The sequence below is a fragment of the Homalodisca vitripennis genome, chromosome 1, assembly GCF_021130785.1.
Source record: "Homalodisca vitripennis isolate AUS2020 chromosome 1, UT_GWSS_2.1, whole genome shotgun sequence".
Classification (NCBI taxonomy): domain Eukaryota; kingdom Metazoa; phylum Arthropoda; class Insecta; order Hemiptera; family Cicadellidae; genus Homalodisca; species Homalodisca vitripennis.
This window is the reverse complement of record NC_060207.1, coordinates 11,090,001-11,115,239: the sequence shown is the minus strand read 5'-3', so window position 1 is coordinate 11,115,239 and position 25,239 is coordinate 11,090,001. Positions and strand designations below refer to the sequence as shown.

Genomic DNA, 25,239 nt, shown 5'->3' with positions numbered 1-25,239 from the left:
GTTTCAATTTTTACTATGGTAATGGTATACATTGGGAAAGAATCACCATCCATACATGGTCTTCGAGTAAAATAACAAGTAAGGCAGTAATGGGACTGACCGACAGAGTTGACTACTTCTTATAACGGGCTGTCAATATTTAGTCATCAATAGTCTTTATTACACTTTCTTTGAGAAACGTGCGTGCTTCAAAATTCATAAGTCTAGATACAAAGTAAAGTTGTATTGGTTTCTCTTCTCCAGTTCAAAAATTCTTCCAGGGAGTAGAGTGTTCTGCTAGCCAGCCATCTTGTAGGGCCGTCTTCAGCTTCTTCCATCATAGTCTTTATAAATTCTGGTAGATGTTGATTAACTTTCTGCCCATGTAAGATGGTTTCTTTCTATACTGTGTGGTATGGTTTAGAGGTCGGTGGAAACTTTATGCATGGTGAGTATACGTCTATGTATATCGTAGCCTCGTAGGAGTTCCTTGTCAGCATACATGATTACTTCCTTGATGTATAAGCAGACTAATGTTAGTATTTTCAGGCTTGGAAAAGAATCTCTGCAGCTCTCTCTAGGTTTAAAGTTCTAACTTTATTCTGATGGCATTTCCTGTCAGTGTTCATAGTTTGCACAAATGGAACATTTAACCAGTATGGGCTTGCAATTTACAAATTATGAATTATGTCTTGATTTTGAACTTTTGATTGGACACTAACAGAGGGTTTTTCAATATTTGTAGGAGTATCAACTTTGTTCAAACGAGCAGCTCTTTTATTGTCTCTATATCTTTTCGAACGTTGCCTTGAAAGTTCTTTTGAACGTGCTACAGCTGGACAATTAGTTTTATCCTGCTCTAGGTTTTTTTGCCTTTCTAAATATCTCATTTTACGTAATTTAGCCAATTCTCTTTGCCTTGCTTGATGAACATCAACATTGTTCAAACGGTCTGCTCTTTTATTTTCTCTATATTTTTGCGAACGTTGTCTTGCAAGTTCTTTTGAACGTAATTTAGCCAATTCTGTTTGTATTGCTTGATGAATATCAACATTGGTTAAATGATCTGCTCTTTTATTGTCTCTATATCTTTGTGAACGTTGTCTTGAAAGTTCTTGTGAACGTAATTTAGGCAATTCTTTTTGCCATGCTTGCTTCACTTCATAAGTCATATTTTCATTTACACTTACTTCTGTTTTCAGCCTATTGTAAATTAATAATTCTGCTTCGCTGTTTTCAGAGCTTTCATCACCACTTCTTTTTTTATTTGGTTTTGTGAATGATTCAGAATAATTGTCTTCATTTTTCTCCATTACAATTATTAGCTGAAAAAGAAAAAAAACAAATATTTACTACTGTGAAGTAATAAGTGGATAATAAGAACTTTCTTTCTGGATTGTTATCAGCTAATACAGCTCTACCATGTACATGTCACCATAGAAAGGAATATTGTGCTTAGGAAGCCATTGTTTCACAATGTTTTTTTTATATTTTCAGTGCGTACTCCATTTGGACGTTATGATATGGCAAGTTACCTACTACTACTTCACTTCTGGGTTCCAAGACTTGGCAGTAGTTTTTGTTTTATCCATTTAAAAAACATGTGATAGCTTGATATATGCTTTCCTTCTTTTTAAAAGCATTTGGTACAAATCCCTTTTCACTTCCTGCATGGATTATAATCAGTCTATCTCCCTTCAATATATAGACTCAAACACCCTTGGGTGCAGGGTGACCAGACGTCCGTCTTTAAGAGGACATGTCTTCCTTTGTAATATTTGTCCTCCTAGCTTTTGAAAATTATGTAAAATGTCTGGCTTTTTCAGCAAACAGTTAATGCTCAAAAATAGTAGCATCACATTAAAATATTCTTCTCATTTCCAAAGACAGGCCATGAAAAATTATTGCAGAGCACACCTAATGCCATGGCATGTGAACTGCTGTTAGATTCAGTTGTATGTTGAGTGTTGTCTATAGTGTCACTGACTCAATGTTGCTTCTATCCACTCAGCTGCACTGAGACTACTATCCCTTGATTTTCTATTTATGTATTATGAATGATAGATTAATTATTATTTAGTATAATACATCATATATTTTTCTGCTATAGCGATAATTTCTTATATATGTCTGTGAGTATAGCTTACTAATGATGTAATGAATCAATGTAATGAATTAATTCCAATTATTTTATTAATATTAATTTTAATATAATGTTTTACATTTTGGTTCAAATCAGTTATAATTATTAAAGAGAAAATTCTAATAATAAGTCATTCAATCTGCCACATGCAAAATAATTTGACTTTTATCTATCAATATACACTTTAATAATATGAATTCCTTTTATTTTTCGATTTATAAGTAAAAACAAATCCAATTTGAGTTTTTTAATTTGTATTACAAGCAATACAGTACTAATTTACGTGTGTTTATATATAAATGTGTTTATATATCAATGTTTTTCGCAAAGTTTATAAGTTTATTATCCTCCTTTTTACTTTAATGTCCTCCATTTCATCCCCATAAGTCCTCCTTTTAAGAATTTACGTCTGGTCACCCTGCTTGGATGATTTATCAGACTATGATTGAGATTTTATATCTGTAAAAAGAACATGTTTCACTGAGAAAAATAATTGGGTGATAATGGTCGTACTTTGGAGGGGATAAGCAGTATGACCAAGAAGAACTCACCAGATTGCACCATGCGACTTCTACCGGTTCCTGAGGTGAAATCTGCATTAAAAGGGACAAGATTTGAGTCTGAGGAAGATGTAAAAGAGAAAACAGCATGTGTCCTAAAGGAGCTGATAGAAGATGACTTCCAGCACGATTTCCAACAATGGGAAATTCACATGAGTTTTATACTCGTTACTTACTCATTGTCTATATAGAAAATCAAAATAACTCATGAAGATCAACTACCCATAGGGGTTTAAATGGGTTTGAAACCCCTAAAAAATATATATTTTTGTTTTTGAACACCCAGCTGTGTTATAAGCCCTTGACTGAATACCAGTACCTGAAATCTTTAAATCGGAAGTAGACCATAAGGACTGGAAGTAACAGTTTTGTGTATGGAGTGACTTAGACCAGGATAAGATTACAAGGGCCACATGTTTACACTTTTTGTCTAAAGTAGGTTTTACAGACCGAATAGTATATATCTCTTTTATCGTGGAGATTAGAAAAACTACTATGACGTATAATATGTAATGAATCATTCGAACCAGAAATGCTTCTTCACATGCTAAACCTGAAATTAGAGTGTGGATATTTTGTTTACATTTTGAACCTCTCAGCAATGAACACTGAAGTAATACATACCATAAACATGTCTACTTTCGATTCAAAATTATTGTAGGGTTCCATCACATATGATTCCTCTAATCTAGCCTTATATTTCAAGTGTTACTGAAATTGTTGGAGCTATTCATTCAACGTTATAGAACCTTCCAGGGAAATTCTTGTATTTCATTAGTACTCATAAAAATTGTTTTATTCTCCGACTTCAGGGTCTCAAATAGTTGCCCTTTAAACTTACTTTTAGTTTTATTCTGAAATTGATCAGGAGATTGGAATATCACTGTCAATTGACCATTTCAAGAGTGTGTACTATACCATTATAAGGGCTATGACTTAACAGTTATTCAATAGGAAATTACGTGCAGTCACGAGTAACTGATAGTTATATAGTAAATGATGATTATATATAACATATCTACAGAACCACTACAATAGGAGGGTTAAGATAAAAGACAATGTTATACAGGTGATAAATAATATTTTATTATATTTATGATTTACATGTATTTTATTCTTTATATAATTTTTTATGAATTATTCCACAGAAATAACTATTTGTTTGATCATGAAAATATTCAACTTAATTTATATTAATAGCTGTATCTATAAAATCTTGCAGGGTTGTCTGATTTAAGTCTGTCCTATTTAAAAATTCACACCACTTTTAAGGTCAAACAGTAGTAGGATTTATTGGTATTAAGACTTATTGTTATTTCAAACTATTTAAGTAATGTATAAATAAGTGCTTCATAATACATTAGAATGATATAGAATTAGATTAGATTTTTTTATAATACTGTACAAATACATTCAAAGTTGTACAAAGTATACAAGGCACGTCAAAATCATAACATTGCTTTAATGAAGGAATTAATAGGAAAAATACACTGCTTATATGCACCTAATTCGATATGTAATTTGGATATTTTGTTTTTCAATATGGACTGGTTATTACAATGGCCACTGGAAAATTGTGGACTGTCATTTTTACATTTTACATTTTTTCTGACAAAACATTTGTCTTGCATATTCTCATTACCTACAATATTATGTGCAATTTTTTGGTGGGAGCTTAATCTGTGAATAGTGTGTGATATAACTACTGTCTTTGTAGAGAGAATATACCAATATCTGAAATAAATAATGAGATCTGTTATTGACAATTCTATCTTTGCATATTTCAATGCAAAATTCTGAGAAAATTGTATTAATTATTTTCACTATATTATATAACTTTTCCACAAATATTTTCTTTTGTACAGTTTCATTTAAAAAGTAGATTTGAATGAGATGTAGTTTCCACACTGGATTCTAAAATATCACTTGTATGGTTTCAAAATAATAATAATAAATCAGAATTAAGAAGTGAATGGTCCTAAGACATAAATACTAGTCTGACATTGTTATAAATCAGTTGTGCAGCAACCTTGATGTTGCACAATCATCAAGCAAAAGTAGATAGATTGCACAAATTGTGAATTAATATTTGTATAACCATATGGATGTTACTTGTTGGATATCACTATTTTCTGAGAATTAGTGAGTATTTATAACATTTTTACTTTCATCACTAACTCGTCTAAGATGATTTTTGTAATAGCTTTTAAAAACTACTACAACAGCTTAAGATGGAAACAAAACCTTTCAAAGTGTAATTTTTCTTAAGAATATATTACACATTAACTTTGACTATCACGGTGGAAAAGTGATTATAGAACTTGAAAGAGAGATCAACTTAAGTAACAATCAAAGGTCTAATGTTCCTAAGTAGTAAAAGCAATTATGCCACTATTTACAACTACACATTTTTAACCTTCACCCACACATTTCTTTGCATGCCTGGCGTATACATGTTTCCACTTAAAAGTCATTTCACAGTTATTGCACCGGAATTTACCCTCACTGTTATGTACTCTTCTATGTGTATTTCGAGCACATTGTTGCTTGAAAGAAGCACCACAAATTTCACATTTAAAGGGTTTTTCATCAAAATGAGTAAATCTGTGAACTTTCAAAATTGCTTTTGATTTGTATTCTTTACCACATATTTCACAAAAGACAGGAAGAGGGACTACCCGTTTCGTGTGGACTTGTCTTTTATGTCTATTCAATGCCGCCTCCATATCAAACTGTTCATTGCAGGTTTTACAAACAAATGTACCAGATCTAGAATGCTCGTTCTGCATATGTCTTTTCATTGCAGATTTTCCTTTAACAGATTTACCGCATAAGTCACACAAGCAATCTGTAACATCGTGAATTTTCATGTGGCGCTTAAGATTTTGAACAGTAGAGAATCGCTTTTCACAAATCGTACAAACAGTATCACTTCTTTCAGCATCTTTCTTGCAATATAGATGTGCTGCTTTGACATGCATCTTCAACTTTATCGGTCCTAAATACCATTTATGGCAAATGCTGCATTCTACTTTCTCGTAAGCATTGTGACAATTTTGTAAGTGAAAGTTCAGTTGCTCAAGAAGAATAAAACCATTTCCGCAGACTACACACTTAAACAGTCCACTACTCTTGTTATGGAATATTAAGTTATGTTTGTCTAGGTATTTTTTACTGAAGAATTTTTTACTACAAACTTTGCATTCCTCTTGATAACTGCAACTTGTTGATGTTTTCCTGTGATCCAAAAGACTTTTCTTATCAGAAAACCTTTCTTGGCAGACCTTACAATTGTACTTTTTGTGAGTAAAGAAATGAGTTTCGAGTTTTTTGTGGCAGTTGAACTCTGCAGTACACACTCGACAGATCATAAGTTCGTTCCTCTCCATGTGTTCCTGTAACAGCTCCAGACTGCCACACTCCACGTAGCAGACCCTACAGAATGAACCTCTTGTTGTGTTATTACTTTCATCTGCCTCACAAACTGCAGATTTATTTTTATCTACCTTTGATCGTGTCAAACTTTCACATGCTGGGTTTCCAGTTTTCAACTGTAAGCTTTCATTTTCCTGATCACTTTTATTTTCTTTTAACTTCACATAGACTTGATTATTAGATGTAGGTCTACTGTTATCATTTGAAATGTTAGATTCACTAACTTTGGCAATATTTACAGGCGTTAAACATGGTTTTAATTGTAAAATCAATAACATTTTGTTACTAGTTCTACACACAGAGCCGAGAGGATTTACTAGGGGACTGCTCAACGAAACATTTAAGTTCGAAGATACATCTGCATTTTTACAAGACGTTAATAGATTTACCGGAAGTCTTGTCAAACCAGTGTGATCATATGTAGAAAAGTCTGTACTGGGTGTAGAATTTTGTATGGATTCAATATGCAATGTTGAATCGTGTTGATAGTTTTGTAGAAATGTCTTCAATCCTGATTCGTGGTTAGATCCATTGTCTGATGGAATACTGAATGAACTTGCAGGCATTGATCTCTTAACCTACAAACAAAGAAATGTGTGAGACGGTTGCTTCTAAAAAGCCTTCAGACACACTGCATTTCATATCCAGCACCAAAAGCCTTTGAATGGTTATCATTACCATTAGGACCAATCATCCAGACTTCATTCTTTACCAATCGTTTTCACAGGTCACCAACACCTATAAGTTGCTGTAAATGTTATTACGGTTATATTTAAATCTCTATACAAAGTACGTCTCTTATGGCATTAATTTCACGGGTAATGTTAACATTTAACCGTGAAATTGATTATACTGAGTTTTTATGTTATACATTTTGTGTACAAGTGGATTTTCTCAAGTTATTAAGTTTTAACTTCTAACGTTAATAACTTAAAATGGAAACAAAACCTTTCAAAGTGTAATTTTTCTTAAGAATATATTACACATTAACTTTGACTATCACGGTGGAAAAGTGATTATAGAACTTGAAAGAGAGATCAACTTAAGTAACAATCAAAGGTCTAATGTTCCTAAGTAGTAAAAGCAATTATGCCACTATTTACAACTACACATTTTTAACCTTCACCCACACATTTCTTTGCATGCCTGGCGTATACATGTTTCCACCTAAAAGTCATTTCACAGTTATTGCACCGGAATTTACCCTCACTGTTATGTACTCTTCTATGTGTATTTCGAGTACCTTGTTGTTTGAAAGAAGCACCACAAATTTCACATTTAAAGGGTTTTTCATCAAAATGAGTAAATCTGTGAACTTTCAAAATTGCTTTTGATTTGTATTCTTTACCACATATTTCACAAAAGACAGGAAGTGGGACTGCCCGTTTCGTGTGGACTTCTCTTTTATGTCTATTCAATGCCGCCTCCATATCAAACTGTTCATTGCAAGTTTTACAAACAAATGTACCAGATCTAGAATGCTCGTTCTGCATGTGTCTTTTCATTGCAGATTTCCCTTTAACAGATTTACCGCATAAGTCACACAAGCAATCTGTAACATCGTGAATTTTCATGTGGTGCTTAAGACTTTGAACAGTTGAGAATCGCTTTTCACAAATCGTACAAACAGTATCACTTCTTTCAGTATCCTTCTTGCAATATAGATGTGCTGCTTTGACATGCATCTTCAACTTTATCGGTCCTAAATACCATTTATGGCAAATGCTGCATTCTACTTTCTCGTAAGCATTGTGACAATTTTGTAAGTGAAAGTTCAGTTGCTCAAGAAGAATAAAACCATTTCCGCAGACTACACACTTAAACAGTCCACCACTCTTGTTATGGAATATTAAGTTATGTTTGTCTAGGTATTTTTTACTGAAGAATTTTTTACCACAAACTTTGCATTCCTCTTGATAACTGCAACTTGCTGATGTTTTCCTGTGGTCCAAAAGACTTTTCCTATCAGAAAATCTTTCTTGGCAGACCTTACAATTGTACTTTTTGTGAGTAAAGAAATGAGTTTCGAGTTCTTTGTGGCTGTTGAACTCTGCAGTACACACTCGACAGATCATACGTTCGTTCCTCTCCATGTGTTCCTGTAACAGCTCCAGACTGCCACACTCCACGTAGCAGACCCTACAGAACGAACCTCTGGTTGTGTTATTACTTTCATCTGCCTCACAAACTGCAGATTTATTTTTATCTACCTTTGATCGTGTCAAACTTTCACATGCTGGGTTTCCAGTTTTCAACTGTAAGCTTTCATTTTCCTTATCACTTTTATTTTCTTTTAACTTCACATAGACTTGATTATTAGATGTAGGTCTGTTATCATTTGGAATGTTAGACTCACTAACTTTGGCAATATTTACAGGTGTTGAACATGGTTTTAATTGTAAAATCAATAACATTTTGTTACTAGTTCTACACACAGAGCCGAAAGGATTTACTAGGGGACTGCTCAACGAAACATTTAAGTTCGAAGATACATCTGCATTTTTACAAGACGTTAATAGATTTACCGGAAGTCTTGTCAAACCAGTGTGATCATATGTAGAAAAGTCTGTACTGGGTGTAGAATTTTGTATGGATTCAATATGCAATGTTGAATCGTGTTGATAGTTTTGTAGAAATGTCTTCACTCCTGATTCGTGGTTAGATCCATTGTCTGATGGAATACTGAATGAACTTGCAGGCATTGATCTCTTAACCTACAAACAAAGAAATGTGTGAGACGGTTGCTTCTAAAAAGCCTTCAGACACACTGCATTTCATATCCAGCACCAAAAGCCTTTGAATGGTTATCATTACCATTAGGACCAATCATCCAGGCTTCATTCTTTACCAATCCTTTTCACAGGTCACCAACACCTATAAGTTGCTGTAAATGTTATGAGGTTTATATTTAAATCTCTATACAAAGTATGTCTCTTATGGCATTAATTTCACGGATAATGTTAACATTTAACCGTGAAATTGATTATACTGAGTTATTATGTTATACATTTTATGTACAAGTGGATTTTCTCAAGTTATTAAGTCTAACTTCTAACGTCTGTCTTTATGGATTTCACAAAAATCACATGTTCTAGTGTTATTTTGAGTTTTTCACATAATACTGCAGCACCTTACAAGCTCTTACTGTGATCGTTCTTGACTATATAAACAACTATTTGTGTTTTGTGTCTAATTTCTTTACAAAAGCGTGTAATGATCAATGAAAGAAGCTTCAAAAATCAATTGCTAATATTTTAATCAAAAACTGCTAGAGACGTGATTACTCATATAATGTACATTATCCATAAACATCTTAAGATGTGTTAAGCATAAAATTAGGTACAATTGAAAAGGTTACCACTTAACATATTAGTTCAATGGATTCGGACTCCATAAGCACAAATACCTGAGTTTTAAAACACATATATAAGGTTAAGAGTATAAAATTTAAGTAAAGACTGCTATTTTGTAGTGAATAATGTATTCTTATAGCAAAATTCCACCCACCTTTTCTACATATAGTAAGGAGAAAACATTATAATGATATGACAAGTGTTGAAGAAAATAGTTAAGGTTTTGATATGAAATGTTACACAACAATGTTATGAAAATATAGGATAGCTTTGAATTATTATGAGTGAATATAATTCCCAATTGATTGCAACTAAACTAAATTCATGTTTTTAGAAACAGCTTTATATGCTAATTACAATTGTAGTTTTGGGACATTTCATAAGTTCTGGAGTTTTAAAATTTTCAAAAATGTTACAAGTATTGTACTAGTATCATAGTCATAAAAGTATTGTATTCGTATCATAGACATACTATATTAGTATTGTAAAAATTAACTTTAAACCAATAAAATACACCTTTAGTTTGATATTTCAAGATAACAGCCACACTGCCTTATGACTAAACTGGAAGGATTACTTTTTAAATAATTCTTTAGCCATTTTTAAAATGTTGACTTTGGCAGATGTCTTACGGTGCACAATAATGTTGACAGTAGTTGATCTCATTTAGTATAGAGCCGCAGTGACAGTGTTAACCCTTTGAGTATTAATAAGTTGTCTTAGAGCTTTTGAAGATTAAACTGGATGTCCAACACTTGAAAGTGTTAAGGGATATTGAAATTCAGATTTGTGGATAGTTTGAATCTAATATTTTAATTATCTACACTTTATTTCATTTTCTATTACTCCCTTAATCCCAGGTCATGTTAAAACCAAATTAGCTCCGTCATATGAAAAAGTCCTTTATTGACCTTTTGTTTTAAAAGATTATAAATAAGTTACTGTAGTGAGTAACAATCAGTCTTGGTTGCCGCATGATGGTAGTACTCGCTGCAACTTCTAGATTCTGGTTGCAGTTATTTTTTGTTCAGGCAGACCTAGCAAACCGTCTGCTCTTAGTAGCTTTAGAGAATGAGGATAAAGAAAAAATCCCTGCTACAGAAACAGGAATAATTAAGAAAACTTCACTTCCCACAGATGAAAGGATTTCTTGTATCGTAACACATTCCTAATAGTCTGCATTTAGCAGAGCACACACTTTTGACTGCATATCTTGTGTGAATTGTGATACTAATAAAAAAGGACTCATGTAATAATAACAATCATGTTGTTTAATCAATATTTTATTGTAATAACACATTTTAACATTCTCAGTATATTATTTTATTTTCCTAACCTCACTTTACATATGAATTTTTGGTATAAAGTCATACACAAGGGGATATCCAAAAGAAACAGGAATAGCATTGCTGTGGACGGAGCTTAAGTAGTATGCATTTCTGCCGCTAGGCAAGTACAGCGCAACTCATAGCCAGTTCAGTGCCGCCTGTATTATCAATCTGGCTTGTTCCGTTCATCTGCAGTAATTGTTTTTGCAAGTGCTGTTTTGTTCTTGTTTTGTTATTTATGATGGCAAGTTTAAGTGAACATGCAGCTTTGAAATTTTATTTTCTTCTTGGTCAAAAAATGCTGTTTTAATGTTGAAAACATCTTACCAAGATGACGCTATGGGTTAAACTTAAGTGTACGAGTGATTTTCTCGATTTAAAAATGGCGACATGTCGATTGATGATAAACCTCGTTCTGGACGTCCATAAACTGCCGGAATCACCAAAAATATTAAAAATATTCCATAGCTTGTGCTCGCAGATGGTCGACAGACAATTGATCAACTGTCAGAGATTAGTGGGTAATCGTGGAGCTTGGTTTAGTGAATTTTAATGGAAGATTTGAGCATGAAAAGGTTTTCTGCCAAGTTTATTCCTCGGGTCTGACTGACAATCTAAAGCAACATCAAGTTGAAATATGTCGTGTTTTGAAACAACAGCTTGAAACTGATTCAGATTTTCTGTCAAAGATCATTACAGGTGATGAGTCATGGTGCTATGGTTACGACCCAGAAACAAAGCATCAGTCAAGACCATAGAAGACGTTATCATCACCCCATCAAAAAAAGCCGTCCAGTCAAATCAAACATCAAAACAATGCTGATTTGCAATTTGCTTTTTTGATGCCAAGGGCGTAGTTCATTCAACCCCCAGGTCAGACCATCAATCAAACCTTTTATTTGGAAGTTTCAAGAAGATTTCTCAAAAGTATTCGTCAAAAAAGACCCGATTTCCCTGTCTTCTTTATTCCACCATAACAACGCACCTGCACACAGCCATCTATGACAGTCTTTGGCTAAAAATGGCATAGTTCTGCTGCCCCACACACCTTACTTGCCTGACATGCTTACTTTTTCTTATTTCCATGCATGAAAAGGGGCATGAAAGGACACAGATTTGACAACATCGAACAGGTCAAGAAAATAACAAGGGAAGGTGGAGCTGTCAGCCATTTCTAAAGATTTGTACAAAATATGTTTCGAACAGTGGAAACACCGATGGAACAAACATATTAGTTTTAATGGGGAGTATTTTGAAGATCAGGTTTTTTTGTACAAAATTTAAAAATATACAGCTTTAAAAAAATAATTACTGTTTCTTTTGGCTGCCCCCTCATAATACCATCATATTTTGATGGTTCAATAATAATATAAAATTAATTTCATCAAGGATTTTTTTAAATTGTACTCTTTAGACATATTTTTATGTAAAATTAGCTACAACTCTTTTGTAGAAAATTAATCACGACATAAGACCAACATTTAAGACCTTTTTAACCTTCTTCAGACTAACTCCTGAAAAGGTCAACTCTGCAATTGGCAGAGTTGCAATTTGCAACGCATGTAACATTACCAGCCAATTACATCTTCTTTCGAACAATTTTATTCACATCATAATAAAAGTTATATCACTGTAATCTGCAGATTCTGCGCTTACAAAGTACTCACTTATATATATATATATATATATATATATATATATATATATATATATAAAATGTTTCTTTATATTTTAATGGTTAAAAGCTAAAGATGTCTGACGTGCTATGCAATCTTGACAAGCCATTGCTGTTCAAGTCAGCTAGATTCTATTCTGTATAGTTTTACATTGTTTTCATTCTGTATTATAAGAATGAAGAAAACATTTTCTTGATGTATAACAACCTGGATATTTGTTATATTTTGGATTTTTAAACTGTAGAGGTTTAGTGTGATGTCTATGGGCTGCACAAAATAAAAAATTGGGTCTTGAAAATAAACATTTCAACTTCAGAACACCCATGAATAAAGGAAACCCCAATTTTTATTTTATTTATCAACATTGTATTTTATTCTGAATAAAATTATATGCAACATTTTATGTTTTGTATAAAAACTGATTTTTAGGTAACTATTTTATTAAAAACCTGTGGGAGTTAGGGCTAAAATGAATGCCAGTTCTAGGGTTGATGAAGATTTTTTCATAATGTCAATTTATCAAATGGAAAGTGCTTCTATTTCACATCAAAAGAGAATATTCCATAACACAGGTATCATGAGATTTCCATTTAATTAGAAGTTTCCAATAATGATTGATTATTTTGACAAGCTGTTAACGTTTCTGTGATAACCCAATCAGTAACAAGATCAGAAAGTTATTCTACATTTTATTCACTCCAGCAAAACGATTTATGCCTAAGCTGATATACTACATTTTATTCACTCCAGCAAAACGATTTATGCCTAAGCTGATATATTGAGAAAAAAATTCTATAATAATCATATTCCCCAGATGTTCTGTTGATGCTGACTAGTGGTGGGAGGGAGTACTGGTGTGCATCTAAGACTCTCATAAATCCGCTAGGATAAAACCCAAATATTTTTATAAACATATTAATGTAACAAAAATATTTCGCATCACAGTTTTTTTGAGTCATCACAGTCAGGTATCTTCATAACATTAAGAGTATATAAATGTAGATAAATATATACATAATAATAATCTTTGTCAAAGTTACAAAAGAAGTCCTTGATCATCTAGCTGTTGGTGCACATAAAAAAAATATTCAACACATAATACACATCTATATCTCAGTTCTTTATCTTTGTCAAAATCTCTGCATAAGCCAAGTATTTGAATATCAATAAATTAAACTTTATACAAGATCAAAAATAAAGTATTTTCATAGAAAATAAAATGGCATACAAACAAATTTAACTAAACTTAAATGATAATAGTTAAACAATAGTAATGTAACATTAAAAATAAAATAGTTAAATAAAATATAATTCTTCTATTGTTGCAAAATTAAGTAAACAAATAAAACTGTTTTCTTGGTAAAAAGTACTTTTTAGAAATGAAAAAATGTTATAATGTAACAGAAAGAAAACTATTATTTATTCAATATCATTGAACGTGTCTGTTAGTTTACTAATGCCCAATGGTCAATGATCTTTAAATCGTAGTACTGTACTATAATTCTCTGCTTTATTGTGCGTGCGAAGTCTCTGTGGTTGTTGGCGCTGCCGGCAGATCTTCCATCCTGGTGGCGTTGCATCTCCATTTCTTCTGGTCGATGTACATTGTTCTACCATCCAGGGTCCACGTATTCCTCAGTCCGAAAATGGCAACTGCTCTCCTGTAGACCTCGAGACGGGCTTTCTTCAGATCCTCCCTGATTATTATTTCAGACATTCCGACGATCCCGATACCTTATTAAGCGTACGATAAACGGTCAGTGCTACATGGTGTCATCAGGTTGTGGTTTGGACCTGGTGCCAACCCAGCGTGAGCAGCAGATGAAGGTGAACACAGAGCTGCTTTTGGCAGATATCGATGACCAGCCGTTCTGTGCCCTCCCCAGTCGTCTCAGGTACCCCAAACATCAGAAGGCAGGACTGACACTGATATTGTTCGAAGTCATCTGTTTTGTGATTTAGCTGCTTGGTCAGCGATGTCACTTGTCCTTTTAAGCGAGTAAGTTCGTCGGTCCGCAATTGCTGCTTGGACCAATATTTTAATGTGTTTAGCCAGCTTGTCGACAAGTTCACCAAACACATCGTCCTTCAATAACACCTTATGGACGCACTCCTCGATACTTTAATATCAATATTTTTTTACATCTCAACGGTCTCTACCTGCCGACGGTGGTGAGTTAATCATATAAATATTATATGATTTGTCGCAAAACTGCTAAATTTAAATAAAAGACGTTTTCACATAAGTGTAACACAGATACCGAGGTGTAGATTCGTATAAGTTAAAACAAAGATCAATGTCTGAATAAACCTTAATAAAATTAGATTTAAACACAGAATTAATAAACGGGTCTACACTGCAGAACTCATGCAAAGTGAGTAAAGGACTAACAAATGTCAATATCTTGTAAAGAAATATATGAGAAGAGATAAGAAAAGTTTTCAAGCTACTGATATTTTTCATCTTAATAATACTATAGAGTTTTGAAAATTGTATCAAACTGCAGTGGGTGCGTCCTCTCAAGTGTCCTTCAGATCTCTTAAAAAACTGCAGTTTTATTTCTGGAATTTTTTATTTTTAAAATTTCTTCCTTCTATGTTTTTAAATCATCTTTCAGTTTAATTTTTGTTGGGATCTCTTGTCTATACTTCAGAAAGTTACTTTTCTCTTAGTCTCCTTATATTTCTACTAGCTCTATTATTGTTTTCTTCCAAGTCTGAGTGTAATAGTAAAATTTTAAGTTGACACCATGGGATCTTGGTATAGCCCCACAAACATAAGGGCTTCTATTAGTACCTAATTTGAAGGAAGTGGTTTTTCATTGGTACATGAAGCGACTTTCTGAAGTGCCCTTGTTTAATCTAATTCTGGTATGTCATATTCACATTTTTCCATTGTATTATGTTGCAGGCTGTAAGCAGCGACAAAGTCATTTTCAGATAACTTATAAGGTTTGAATGGGACGATTCCAGCAGAACAAAAACCAGACGCAGCATTTGACACTGTACTCACTTTCAAAAAAGCTTTGTTTAAAAGTTCAGCCACATCATGTTTGGTTATCTTCTGGTGAGCTTTTTGGGCTCTGTAAAGATCACATTCTTCGTGCAAAGCATTTTTAAGAGGACCAAAAAACGCTAGACTTAGAGGTTGGAGTTGGTTAGACATAAAAGGTGGCAAACAAACAATAAAAATGTTATTATCTCTGCAAAACTTATAAGACTTGATAGAAATATGACTGATGTGGTTGTCAAAAATCAGGAGTACGGGATTTTCCTTTGTAGGGTTGACATGATACTTGAAATGAGCAAGCCACTCAAAAAAAAGTTTGGAGTTAGTCCAGCCATTTATAGAGCGACGATACAAGGCTCCAACGGGTCCATTTCTCTGAAATGCTAAAGACTTTCTCTCATGTGGATATATGATCATTGGTGGGATATAGTCACCTGCTGCACCCATACCGAATACTGCTGTTATTGTCTTTTTCTTTTTGGCCAAGTATACGGTTTTAGTGCTTTTTAAACTAAACGACTTAGAATTTTTCTTTAGAACCACCGTTATAATTTCAGTTTCATCCACATTGTAGATTCTGTGATTCTCAATTCTATTTTCGGCTCTAAACATAACATTTTTTAAATTTGTATAAAACTGGTCTGTGTCACGCTTAATAAAAGAGGTCCTTTTTCTGTAATCACGCTGGGGGTAGTGTAGTTTAATTGCTGGATGTCGTTCAAGGAAATCGTACATCCATTTTTCACCAGCCAAATGTGTTCTTTTGTTAAAATTATGGCTAAGGCCATTATCTTCTACTATTTCGTAGGCCAATCTTCGTACCTCATTCAGTGTCAGGCCATAAAATAAACTACTCAATAACAGAACACAATCTTGTAGCTCTCTTTCTATTTTTTCTGGAAGTATAGGTTTTCGATCTGTAGTAGGATTTTCAATTTTCTCAGAAGGCTTCCTTACGTAATTTCTTAAGGTAGACTCGGGAATTTTAAAATACCTACCGACTTCTCTGACTTTTCTACCATCTATATTAATTGCATCCATAGCCTTTTTAAAGTCTTCAGCAGTATACTTGCATTTCTGATTCTGTTTCTTGAGTGTTCTTGGCATCTGACAACAAAAACACGGAATAATTGCAACTAGAGATGCTTTGCATTTTAATATGTGAAGAGAATATATGCATTGGTCATACAATTACTCAACAGTCCCTACAAACATAGTGTTTTTTGACACAACCGTGGCAGACTTGACTAAAATTTAATAATCTGAACTAATATAAAAACAATATACATTAATCCAATGCAAGTATCATTTCAATTAAAGGTAAAATGGAATCTCACTTTCTATTTTAGCCACAGCAAAACGCAAAGAAGAACTTCCACCACTCACTGAGCAAATAAAAGGAAAGGACACATTTAATGAGGTCTACTGAAATAGAATTAACCCATTGCGGATCACTGACGAACTGGGCTCGTCACGCAGCGGCCGGGTCTAACGGCACGATGACGAGCTCAGGTCGCAAAAGCGGTCTGCTTTTAAATTTCCCTCCAAATAGTTCTTTTAATGTCTGATAGATCGGGCGATAGTCTTCACTTGTCAACTAAGAGTATTTAACAACGGTCTACGTTTAGAGTTTTCAAAAGTTTTATAAATATCTACAGATCGCAGTTGTATGTCGAAGTTGAAAAATCATTCATATGAGTTTACTCTCTGCTTTTTAGCGCTTCTGATTGGGTATTTTCCTCAGTTGTTATTATAATACTTTTGAGGTTATTGACACAACGAAATACGCAGAGTACATGTTGGCTGGTCTAGACAATGGCCCGGATGCTGTAATCGCTTCACCCGAGCTGCTTTATTTGGACTATGATTCAGACATCATCCCTGCCACCCTGGGAACCTTGCTCGAGTGTTATCGTTCCTACATCACGGATACCCTAGCAGGCCCATGTTCCATCTGAACGAATACCTTCACAGCTGAATTTTCTAGTATACGATAGCGAGCGATACTGTGGCGCACCATTGCTGTTCGTGCGGCCGCTGACCATAAATTAAATCGTGCCCGCGTGCCAAAACAATACTATCCACAATGGGTTAATGGAATTCCATACATTAGATGCAACACCTAAGTTAAGTGAGTGCCATATAGAAGGACATTTATCACTAAAATCTTGAGAAGACTTCGGTTCCAACAGCTTGATAGCCCAGCCCCTGCATAAATTATTCCACCAACTGTCTAAAAATTTCATTGTTGTATTGTTGTCAAATTTTGTTTTTTTGACATTTACAATAAATATGTCAGTACAGAAAACCGCAGAGTGTGAAATTCAATGGGTTATACAGGTTTTAATGTCAACACATCAACCCTTCTGAAATCCATCATATACTCGTTTTAGTGTGTAGTACGAATTTTATGAGCGAAGGAAAAGTAAAGAAATGGTGTCACCTATTTAATTTAGGTAGATAGATTACATGTGTATTTATTTTCTTGGTCGGCACAACAACATAAACTCAACTGTGGAACCATAAATAAATTACAACAGGAGTGAATTTAAACGGTTGGAACTGATTCTTTTTTATCGCAGCAAGTTTTTAGCTGTGCATAAGTATATATATTTTTCCTCATTGGAACAAAAAGGCAAACTATAACTATAGAATTTGAAATATCGTATACAGGAAGTAAATTAAAAAAGCTAAAAGTAGACTTTCTTGATCGGGGCACCTATTGAACTATTGAAGTGGAAATACCTTGGACAGAAAGTGAATTTAAACAGACAAGGATGTTAACGCTTTTTGACCACATTAGATTTTTGAGACCTATTTATGTTCTCATAAATAAACCAAAACTTAAAATAGTACCAGTTAACATTTTATTTAACTTTTGAATCTATTAACCATGGATACTGAAATAATATGTACTTGATATATAGATATCTACTTCTGTTAGAAAATTATCAGAGGGCTCCATCATTTTACATCATAAATGCTTTCACTAAGAAGGATACGCCCTTCGATTTTGAGAATTGCATGATGAACCGCTGGTAGCTGCTAGTAAGTATTATATAGATGTATGACAACATATTTTATAAATTTTATAATTATTATAAATCTATTTTACAAATTTTTTAAAGGTCTCGCATCATTAGTCATGATAATTTTACAACAGTTTCACCACAATTAGGTACAACCTTCCATCACCCAATTAAAGACATTTGGGCCAGTTGGTATTTAACAGTAATTAAAAAAAAAATGTTATAATCTAACTTTCTTTTATTGTTGCTAGTTTATTACAATGAGAACTTTCTTATTTTAGGTATTATTACCCAACAAGATATATTTTATACACTAAACTTTATGTTCAATTACAACAAAAAGCCTTAAAGTTTCAAAATGAACTTAACCTGCAGCCCCCATACACGATCCAACCAACATCTGCCGACATGTCCGCGGATTGTGTATCGAGACCTTTACACAATTAAGTTACACAACGTTGTTTTTATAATTTTCCATGTTATCAGACCTTTTCGCTTATCCAACCTTGCCGCGGTCAGTTTTAGTTGGATAATCAAAACTCTACAGTAATATTTAGCTAAACCTAGGTATTTCTATACCTGGGTTGATTTGCTAACATGTTGGGAAAGACACAAACACTGATTACGTGCCGAGCGGCCCGGACCGAATACCACACACTGCTTACATGATCTATTTTTAGCCACCCTTTATTACTATGGGCAGTTTTAGTTTTGAAAATATCTGACATATATCGTTGCCATAGTCTTTACGGATTCTTTTCTAAGAAGATAATACATTTCATTTAATTTTGTTACTGGCAGCACTGAATTAACCACCTTTTTGTTGTAACGTTTTGTTATTATTTTCATTTGTCAGCTACTATATGCAAGGTTAGGTTGTATTGTTCGTTTTTTAGTCGTGATCGTAATGGGTGTAAAAAAACTGTGAGATTCTATTGTCCTTTGTTATTAGACAGCGGTCACGAGTGCAATTCTGGTATCAGTGATTGTGATGGAAGTGTGGAATATGCAATTATTTCATGTGTTCAAAAACCTTTGCTAAGTCATCGTTTATGAGGGGATGAAGAACTCGAACTTGAAGATGAAGTTTATTTGGATTATTTTCTGTTAGTGCAATGTGGATTATTTTCTGTATGTTTAATTAATTGTAAAGTAATTTTGTGTACAGTGAATATTTAAATCTGAATTTAGCAGGAAACAAGAAGTTTGGGTAATTATCCAGTAAAATCATAAAAACATTGCTCATAGTATTTTATTTTATTTTTGAGCTTATTACTTTAGATGAATGCATGAAAATTTTTATTTATGTAAAAAACATTGTTATGTATTAGGTAAATGATGTTAAAGTGAGTTGAAAAGTAACTAGACAATAAAAATGTGTTTTCAAAAATACATATAATATTTAAAAAATTAAAAATTTGTTGAACTAATAATTTTATTATAAGCATGGTATTTAGTATATTCAATGAAGATTTTAATAAAAGACAGCAGCAAAAAAATAATTCTATCTTTTATAGATTTTTTTCAGAAAGTTTTAACCAAAGTCTTATATTTTGCCCAATTTAATTGCAGCTACAGGTAATGCAGAGACCTCAATAAACACTTCTTCAATGGGTTAATCTGTATGTTGATTACTCGCATACATGTTTATATTAATTGTACGTAATCAGATGTATTTTCAATAAAGCCACAAATAAAAAGAGCCATTACAGAGTCCTAAAACATTTTGTATGTACTTAAATATGCATTTTTTCTTTGCAAATACAATTTATGGATATTAAAAAATATTTTATTTCAGTTTGTAAATCTTTTAATTTGCTGTGTTATGTATTCCTGCTGCGATGTGTTGAAGCTATCTTCATATTATGTTTGCAGCCCACATTTAAGCAAACTCACACTTAAAAAGTTTTTCATGGCAAAAGTTCAACACCTGTTTTCATATTTCTTCACTATAAAATCCATTTGCTTAGGAACAGTAATGTTTGGATAGTTCGATATTAGTGAGCTTCACAAGTACTGCTACACGAGTGCTGCAAATTAACTTGCAGTTTTCAATATCGATAGTATCCTTAAAATTACCAAACTTACATTCTCAAGTCCCAAGGAACTGATGGAGTCAAAAATGACTAAGAACTAACATACCAAACCAGTATCATGCTAAAGGAAACAACAAGAACAAATGCAGTAGCTATTTTTACAATGGAAGTAGACTTGTGATTTTTCAGTAAAAATTCCACACATAATAGTCTTTTTTTATATAAGTAGCTCGTCTTTTTACACCCACACTGTGTATGTGAATGATGTGTGATGTGTTTAATGGTTGTGTAACCTGGTAATCACAAGGTTAATGAGAATATAAGTCTTCACTTAAAGCGCTAAATCTAATAGTCACATTGCTATGAGCACTCACCTGATTTGGTGACATATCGCTTTGTTTCAGGATGTAGTAAATGACTGCACGTTTCTTCTTTCTTCTCCTAACTGAGATTTCTGTTTATAAATAATACGCGTAGTTCATTTTGATCTATTTTTCTTTTGAATCACGTAATGTTACATAAAATCATTTAAAAACTACATTTTACAAACGGACAGTATTCCGACCGCTGTGAAGATGGAATATTTTCATTTGAGTGTCTTCTAAGATCAGTAAAATTCCCGTCATTAATAAAATATCTGTAACATATTGCGTGCGGAAAGGATAGTTCTGCAGTGGAAGTCTGTATTCAGACATTTACAACGTTCCACTATTACAAATTTTGTTTCTACCGTGCTCACCGCTCATAGTACGTCATGTCTCAACGATCTATCTGTGATGACATACCGACCATCCCGACAACTTCCAACAAACAAACAAAGTAGAGGTAAAGAGAATCAACTTACCGGGAAATCTGATGTAGAGGCAGGGGCTGAAGTTGCACTATTGGTATCACTCTCCATCGATACATCTTCCTCTTTAGTGCAAATCTGAGGGACAACATTATTATTTAAAGCTTTTCTGTCATTTTAACAATACATTTGCTTCTCAAGGTGACATTAATAATAAAATATACCATTATACAAGGTGTCTCAGAACTCTACCAATATTTTCAGCTATAGTTCCTGGACAAAAGGCAAACCAAAATATATTAAAACTTTCGAAAACAATAATTACCCGAATAGCCTCCATTTTGTTGTTTTTTTTTTTTTCAATGAACCATTTTTTATTTTCAATTTCTTAGAGGCTTTATTTCCACAATGGCGGCTTCCTAAAATCTTTATATATCTTAAAATCGACATATGATAAAGTCACAATTGTAACATTTTAGTTTAACAATTTAATACAAATCCAAGGATACAAAGTTTAAGAAACTCGGCTGATGAATAAGGGAGATAATGCGCTTTAAAAACTACCACTAAACAATATCCATTGCCATTATGTGACAGCACTGTTTTTGAGCTATAAATGTTTTTAATTTTAGCTGCTCTAATCAGCTGATTATAACATTATATTGTTGAACTGTGTTCATAATATCCTAACCTATTGCAGGATTTAAGTTTCTTCTGATTAAACATAAGAAAGTAAAAGTTTCATAATCTTCAAAAATAATAACTTTATTTAAATAAGACTGCTCATATATCCTTAAGTTTTTTTTTAGTACAAAATGGAATTTGGACATGTGGGGCTAACTCAACTGACAAGGTTGAAGATGTGCAATTATAACTAAACTTGCTGTAGGAATATTTAACACTGATTGTTGAATATGAAGTGAAACTCTTCATAAAGCAGAAATTGGTCTTGTAATTCAAGTTATTTTGTATTCTGTTATAAAATCTTTTTGAATTAATTTAAAGTCCTATGTAAATAAAGTTATTTTTGTAGTACATAAATAACTCGCCTTCGGCTCGTGGGCTACGCCCCCAGGCCCAAAGTAAACGCTTGCAAATTCGGGGATAAGCGAGAATTCGGTGATGGTTTAATGGTCCGGGACATTAAGTAATTGACAAGGGATTTAAAAAATTGACCTTTTTCAGAGATTTTTTTCCGGATTCGTAAAACTATGTGACTTTGAGGGCATTTTGCGGGTTAAACGTTAGAGATACGACAAAAAGTGACTGGACCCTTTCTTGTTGGAATTTATTTTGATCTTTCGATTGTGCCTCAGATTGATCTACGACCTATGGTTTTAGCCAGAATGAGCTCGGGAGAAAGTCTGCACGGGGATCAGCTATCTTGAATTGTTTAGTATAAACATAATAAAATACCGACCTCATGGCAGTATTTAAGTCGAACTGGGGGTTTAATATCACCAGGAGGACTATTAGTCAAGGCTGAGAAATTCCTGGGTGGCGTGATTAATGTTAAGGAGGTTAAGACAAGAGGGGTTAATTTCGTCAGGATATTGTCTGGTATATGAACAAATTCCCAGGGGGGGTTAACGTTACCGGGGGTTAATGACACATTGGCCTTTTTTAGAGGGTATTGTGTCTGTGAACATAATAAATATTCCTCTGTCCCTATTCTACTATTGACGCTTAGCTAACGCTCAGCAACTTCCGAAGTACTGAACCTTGTCTGTAGAATCACGTGATTTCCTAAATCCCGGTTTTAAAATTTGTTTTGAGTTACGACCAACCATTTAGCGTATCAAGCCCGGAATGTAAATTTTATAGGCGAAAATGTCCAATATTTTCACTTATGCGTTTGCGGTCAAACTAAGGGGGAAAATTTAGTAAAGTACTGGACCGGTTTGTTAGGTCATCTTATTTCCTAAATAAAACGTTAGTCTGGTATTTGGACCTCCGACCAATGGTTTCGCCGCTATCGACCCCAAAAACAAAGTTTCGCGTAAAAGTTACAAAACAAATTGTACATAATCAGTTTTTCGGCCAAACCAATCGAGATAGGGAAAAGATTATGGACCTTTTCTGTAGATCGCGCAATTTGCTAATTTGATGGTCAATCAGATTTGAGCTCAGGACAAACGGTTCGGCCCGCTATCGGGCTTGAAACTATTTATTTTTATCGAAAAGAATCTCTGGAATTTCAAATGTTCGAGCGTTTAGTCGCCTTAACATGGAAGATAGAGCAAAAAGTCATTAGACCTTTTTTGTAGTTCACTTCATCCTGACCATGAATTTTCCGTCAGATCCGAGCTAGCTCTCAACGGTTCGCCCGCTAGAGCTTACAAGAAATGCCTGCCAGGGGTAAAAATATGCGCGATTTTCGGAATTTTTTTATGGGGTTGAAAATGAAAAATTTCTCACTTTTCGGGATAATTTTCCTGGTGGGTTACAGTGGAAAGCTATCTGTGTACCAAATTTCACAGTCTCTAATCATCTGAAGTAGGTTAGATTAGTATACGTGAGTGAGTCAGTCAGTTACACATGCGGTTGTATATATATTAGACTCGCCTTCGGCTCGCTGGGGGCTAAGCCCCCAGGCCCCATTTGGGTGTTGGTTAATTCGGGGATAAGGTAGTTCGGTGATTGGTTAAATTCAGACGTGAGTTTCCAATTTTTGTATCCGGTTCTCGAGGAATATAGGGTCGTAAATGCTGCGCTAAGCTCATCCAAAAGATGGGTGGTGTTTATGATATTAATTCAATTGATGTGGTAGGAAGAGTTACAGTTATGTGTTCGCGATAATTTTTGGAGACAAGAAACTTTGGTTTTAAACAAAGTCAGAGGACGTTATGTATCCATAGTTTAATTTCCGGATTTACCCAAATTTTGAGCTTTGAGGGCGTTTTGCGGCTTAACGTTAGAGATAAGTGAAAAGTTATGGACCTTTCTTGTCGGAAATTTAATTTTTGTTTCAATTCCGTCGTCCGATTATTAGCTGCGACCTTTGGTTTAGTCCAGGAATGAGCTGGGAGAAAAGTCTGCCATGGTCAGCTATCGTGAATTGTTTAGTACAAAACATAATAAAAACCGACCTTAAGCAGTATTTTAAGTTGAACAGTTGGTTTATATATCATCAGGAGATTATCTAGGTCCCCAAGCCAGGAAATTCACTGGGGGGGGGGGGTTAATGTTACTGGGGGGTTTAACACATCAGGGGGTTGAATTACTCAAGGAGGTTAATTGGTATACCAGGAAATCCTCGGAGGCGGGGGATATGTTACCGAGGGGCTAAAGACCACCTGTGTCCCTATTTTAGACGTGTTGTGTCTGTGGAACAAAATAAAAATTTATCGGTCCTATTATATGGACGCATAGCTAACGCTCAGCTGACAATCTTATTATGTGTGGGGTTGTATTCATCGTTTAACCTAGCAAAGCCTGAATCCTGATTGAATTACACATATATTAGTCACATATAGGTCCTAATTATGATTTTAAAACTCCAAAAATTTCCAATTAATCGACAAATATTTTGCTATTTTTATCTAGCGCGGTTGGTTTGTTCAGGCTTATTAATGTACATTACAGCAAAAGTTACTAGACTTTTTTTGTAGAACCAGTGTTACTTAAAACTTATTAAGTTGCTCATTTTTTGAAGATGTACGAACCAACCGTTTTAGCCGCCTATCAAGCCGGAATGTAAATTTGTAGGCGAAAATTTCAAAATATTTTCCACTTAATGCGTTTTGCAGGTCAAAATAATGGAGATATAGTAAAAAGGAACGACCTTTTTTGTAGATCATATTATTTTCTAAATCTGAACCTTTGTTTTTATTTTGGGACCTCCGACCAATGGTTTCGCCCTATCGACCGCATAAACAAATTTTTTCCGTAAAGTTACAA

General features: G+C 33.8%; 2 protein-coding genes across 8 annotated transcripts in view; both read right to left on the bottom strand.

Annotated features, from left to right (window-relative positions):
• The window catches only part of LOC124357044 (zinc finger protein 62 homolog), an 83,898-nt gene that overhangs the window by 32,433 nt on the left and 26,226 nt on the right, over positions 1 to 25,239 (bottom strand). For 6 of the 7 annotated variants that reach the window (XM_046808471.1, XM_046808464.1, XM_046808443.1 and 3 more), the window contains exon 7: positions 21,394 to 21,477. In XM_046808471.1, the coding sequence (XP_046664427.1) occupies positions 21,394 to 21,477 (84 nt within the window). Of the gene's footprint in view, positions 1 to 3,746; positions 4,927 to 7,065; positions 8,832 to 21,393; positions 21,478 to 25,239 lie in introns of those variants that run through there. The other variant, XR_006921918.1, reaches the window with a different exon arrangement.
• On the bottom strand, positions 3,747 to 6,683 carry LOC124357077 (zinc finger protein 226-like). Its single transcript, XM_046808497.1, has one exon. It carries the CDS (start codon positions 6,681 to 6,683, stop codon positions 5,094 to 5,096), a length of 1,590 nt encoding a protein of 529 aa, XP_046664453.1. The 3' UTR covers positions 3,747 to 5,093.

What these genes read in the sequence shown, in the direction of transcription:
- LOC124357077 (XM_046808497.1), bottom strand. Translation starts at nt 6,683, where the DNA reads ATGCCTGCAAGTTCATTCAGTATTCCATCAGACAATGGATCTAACCAC.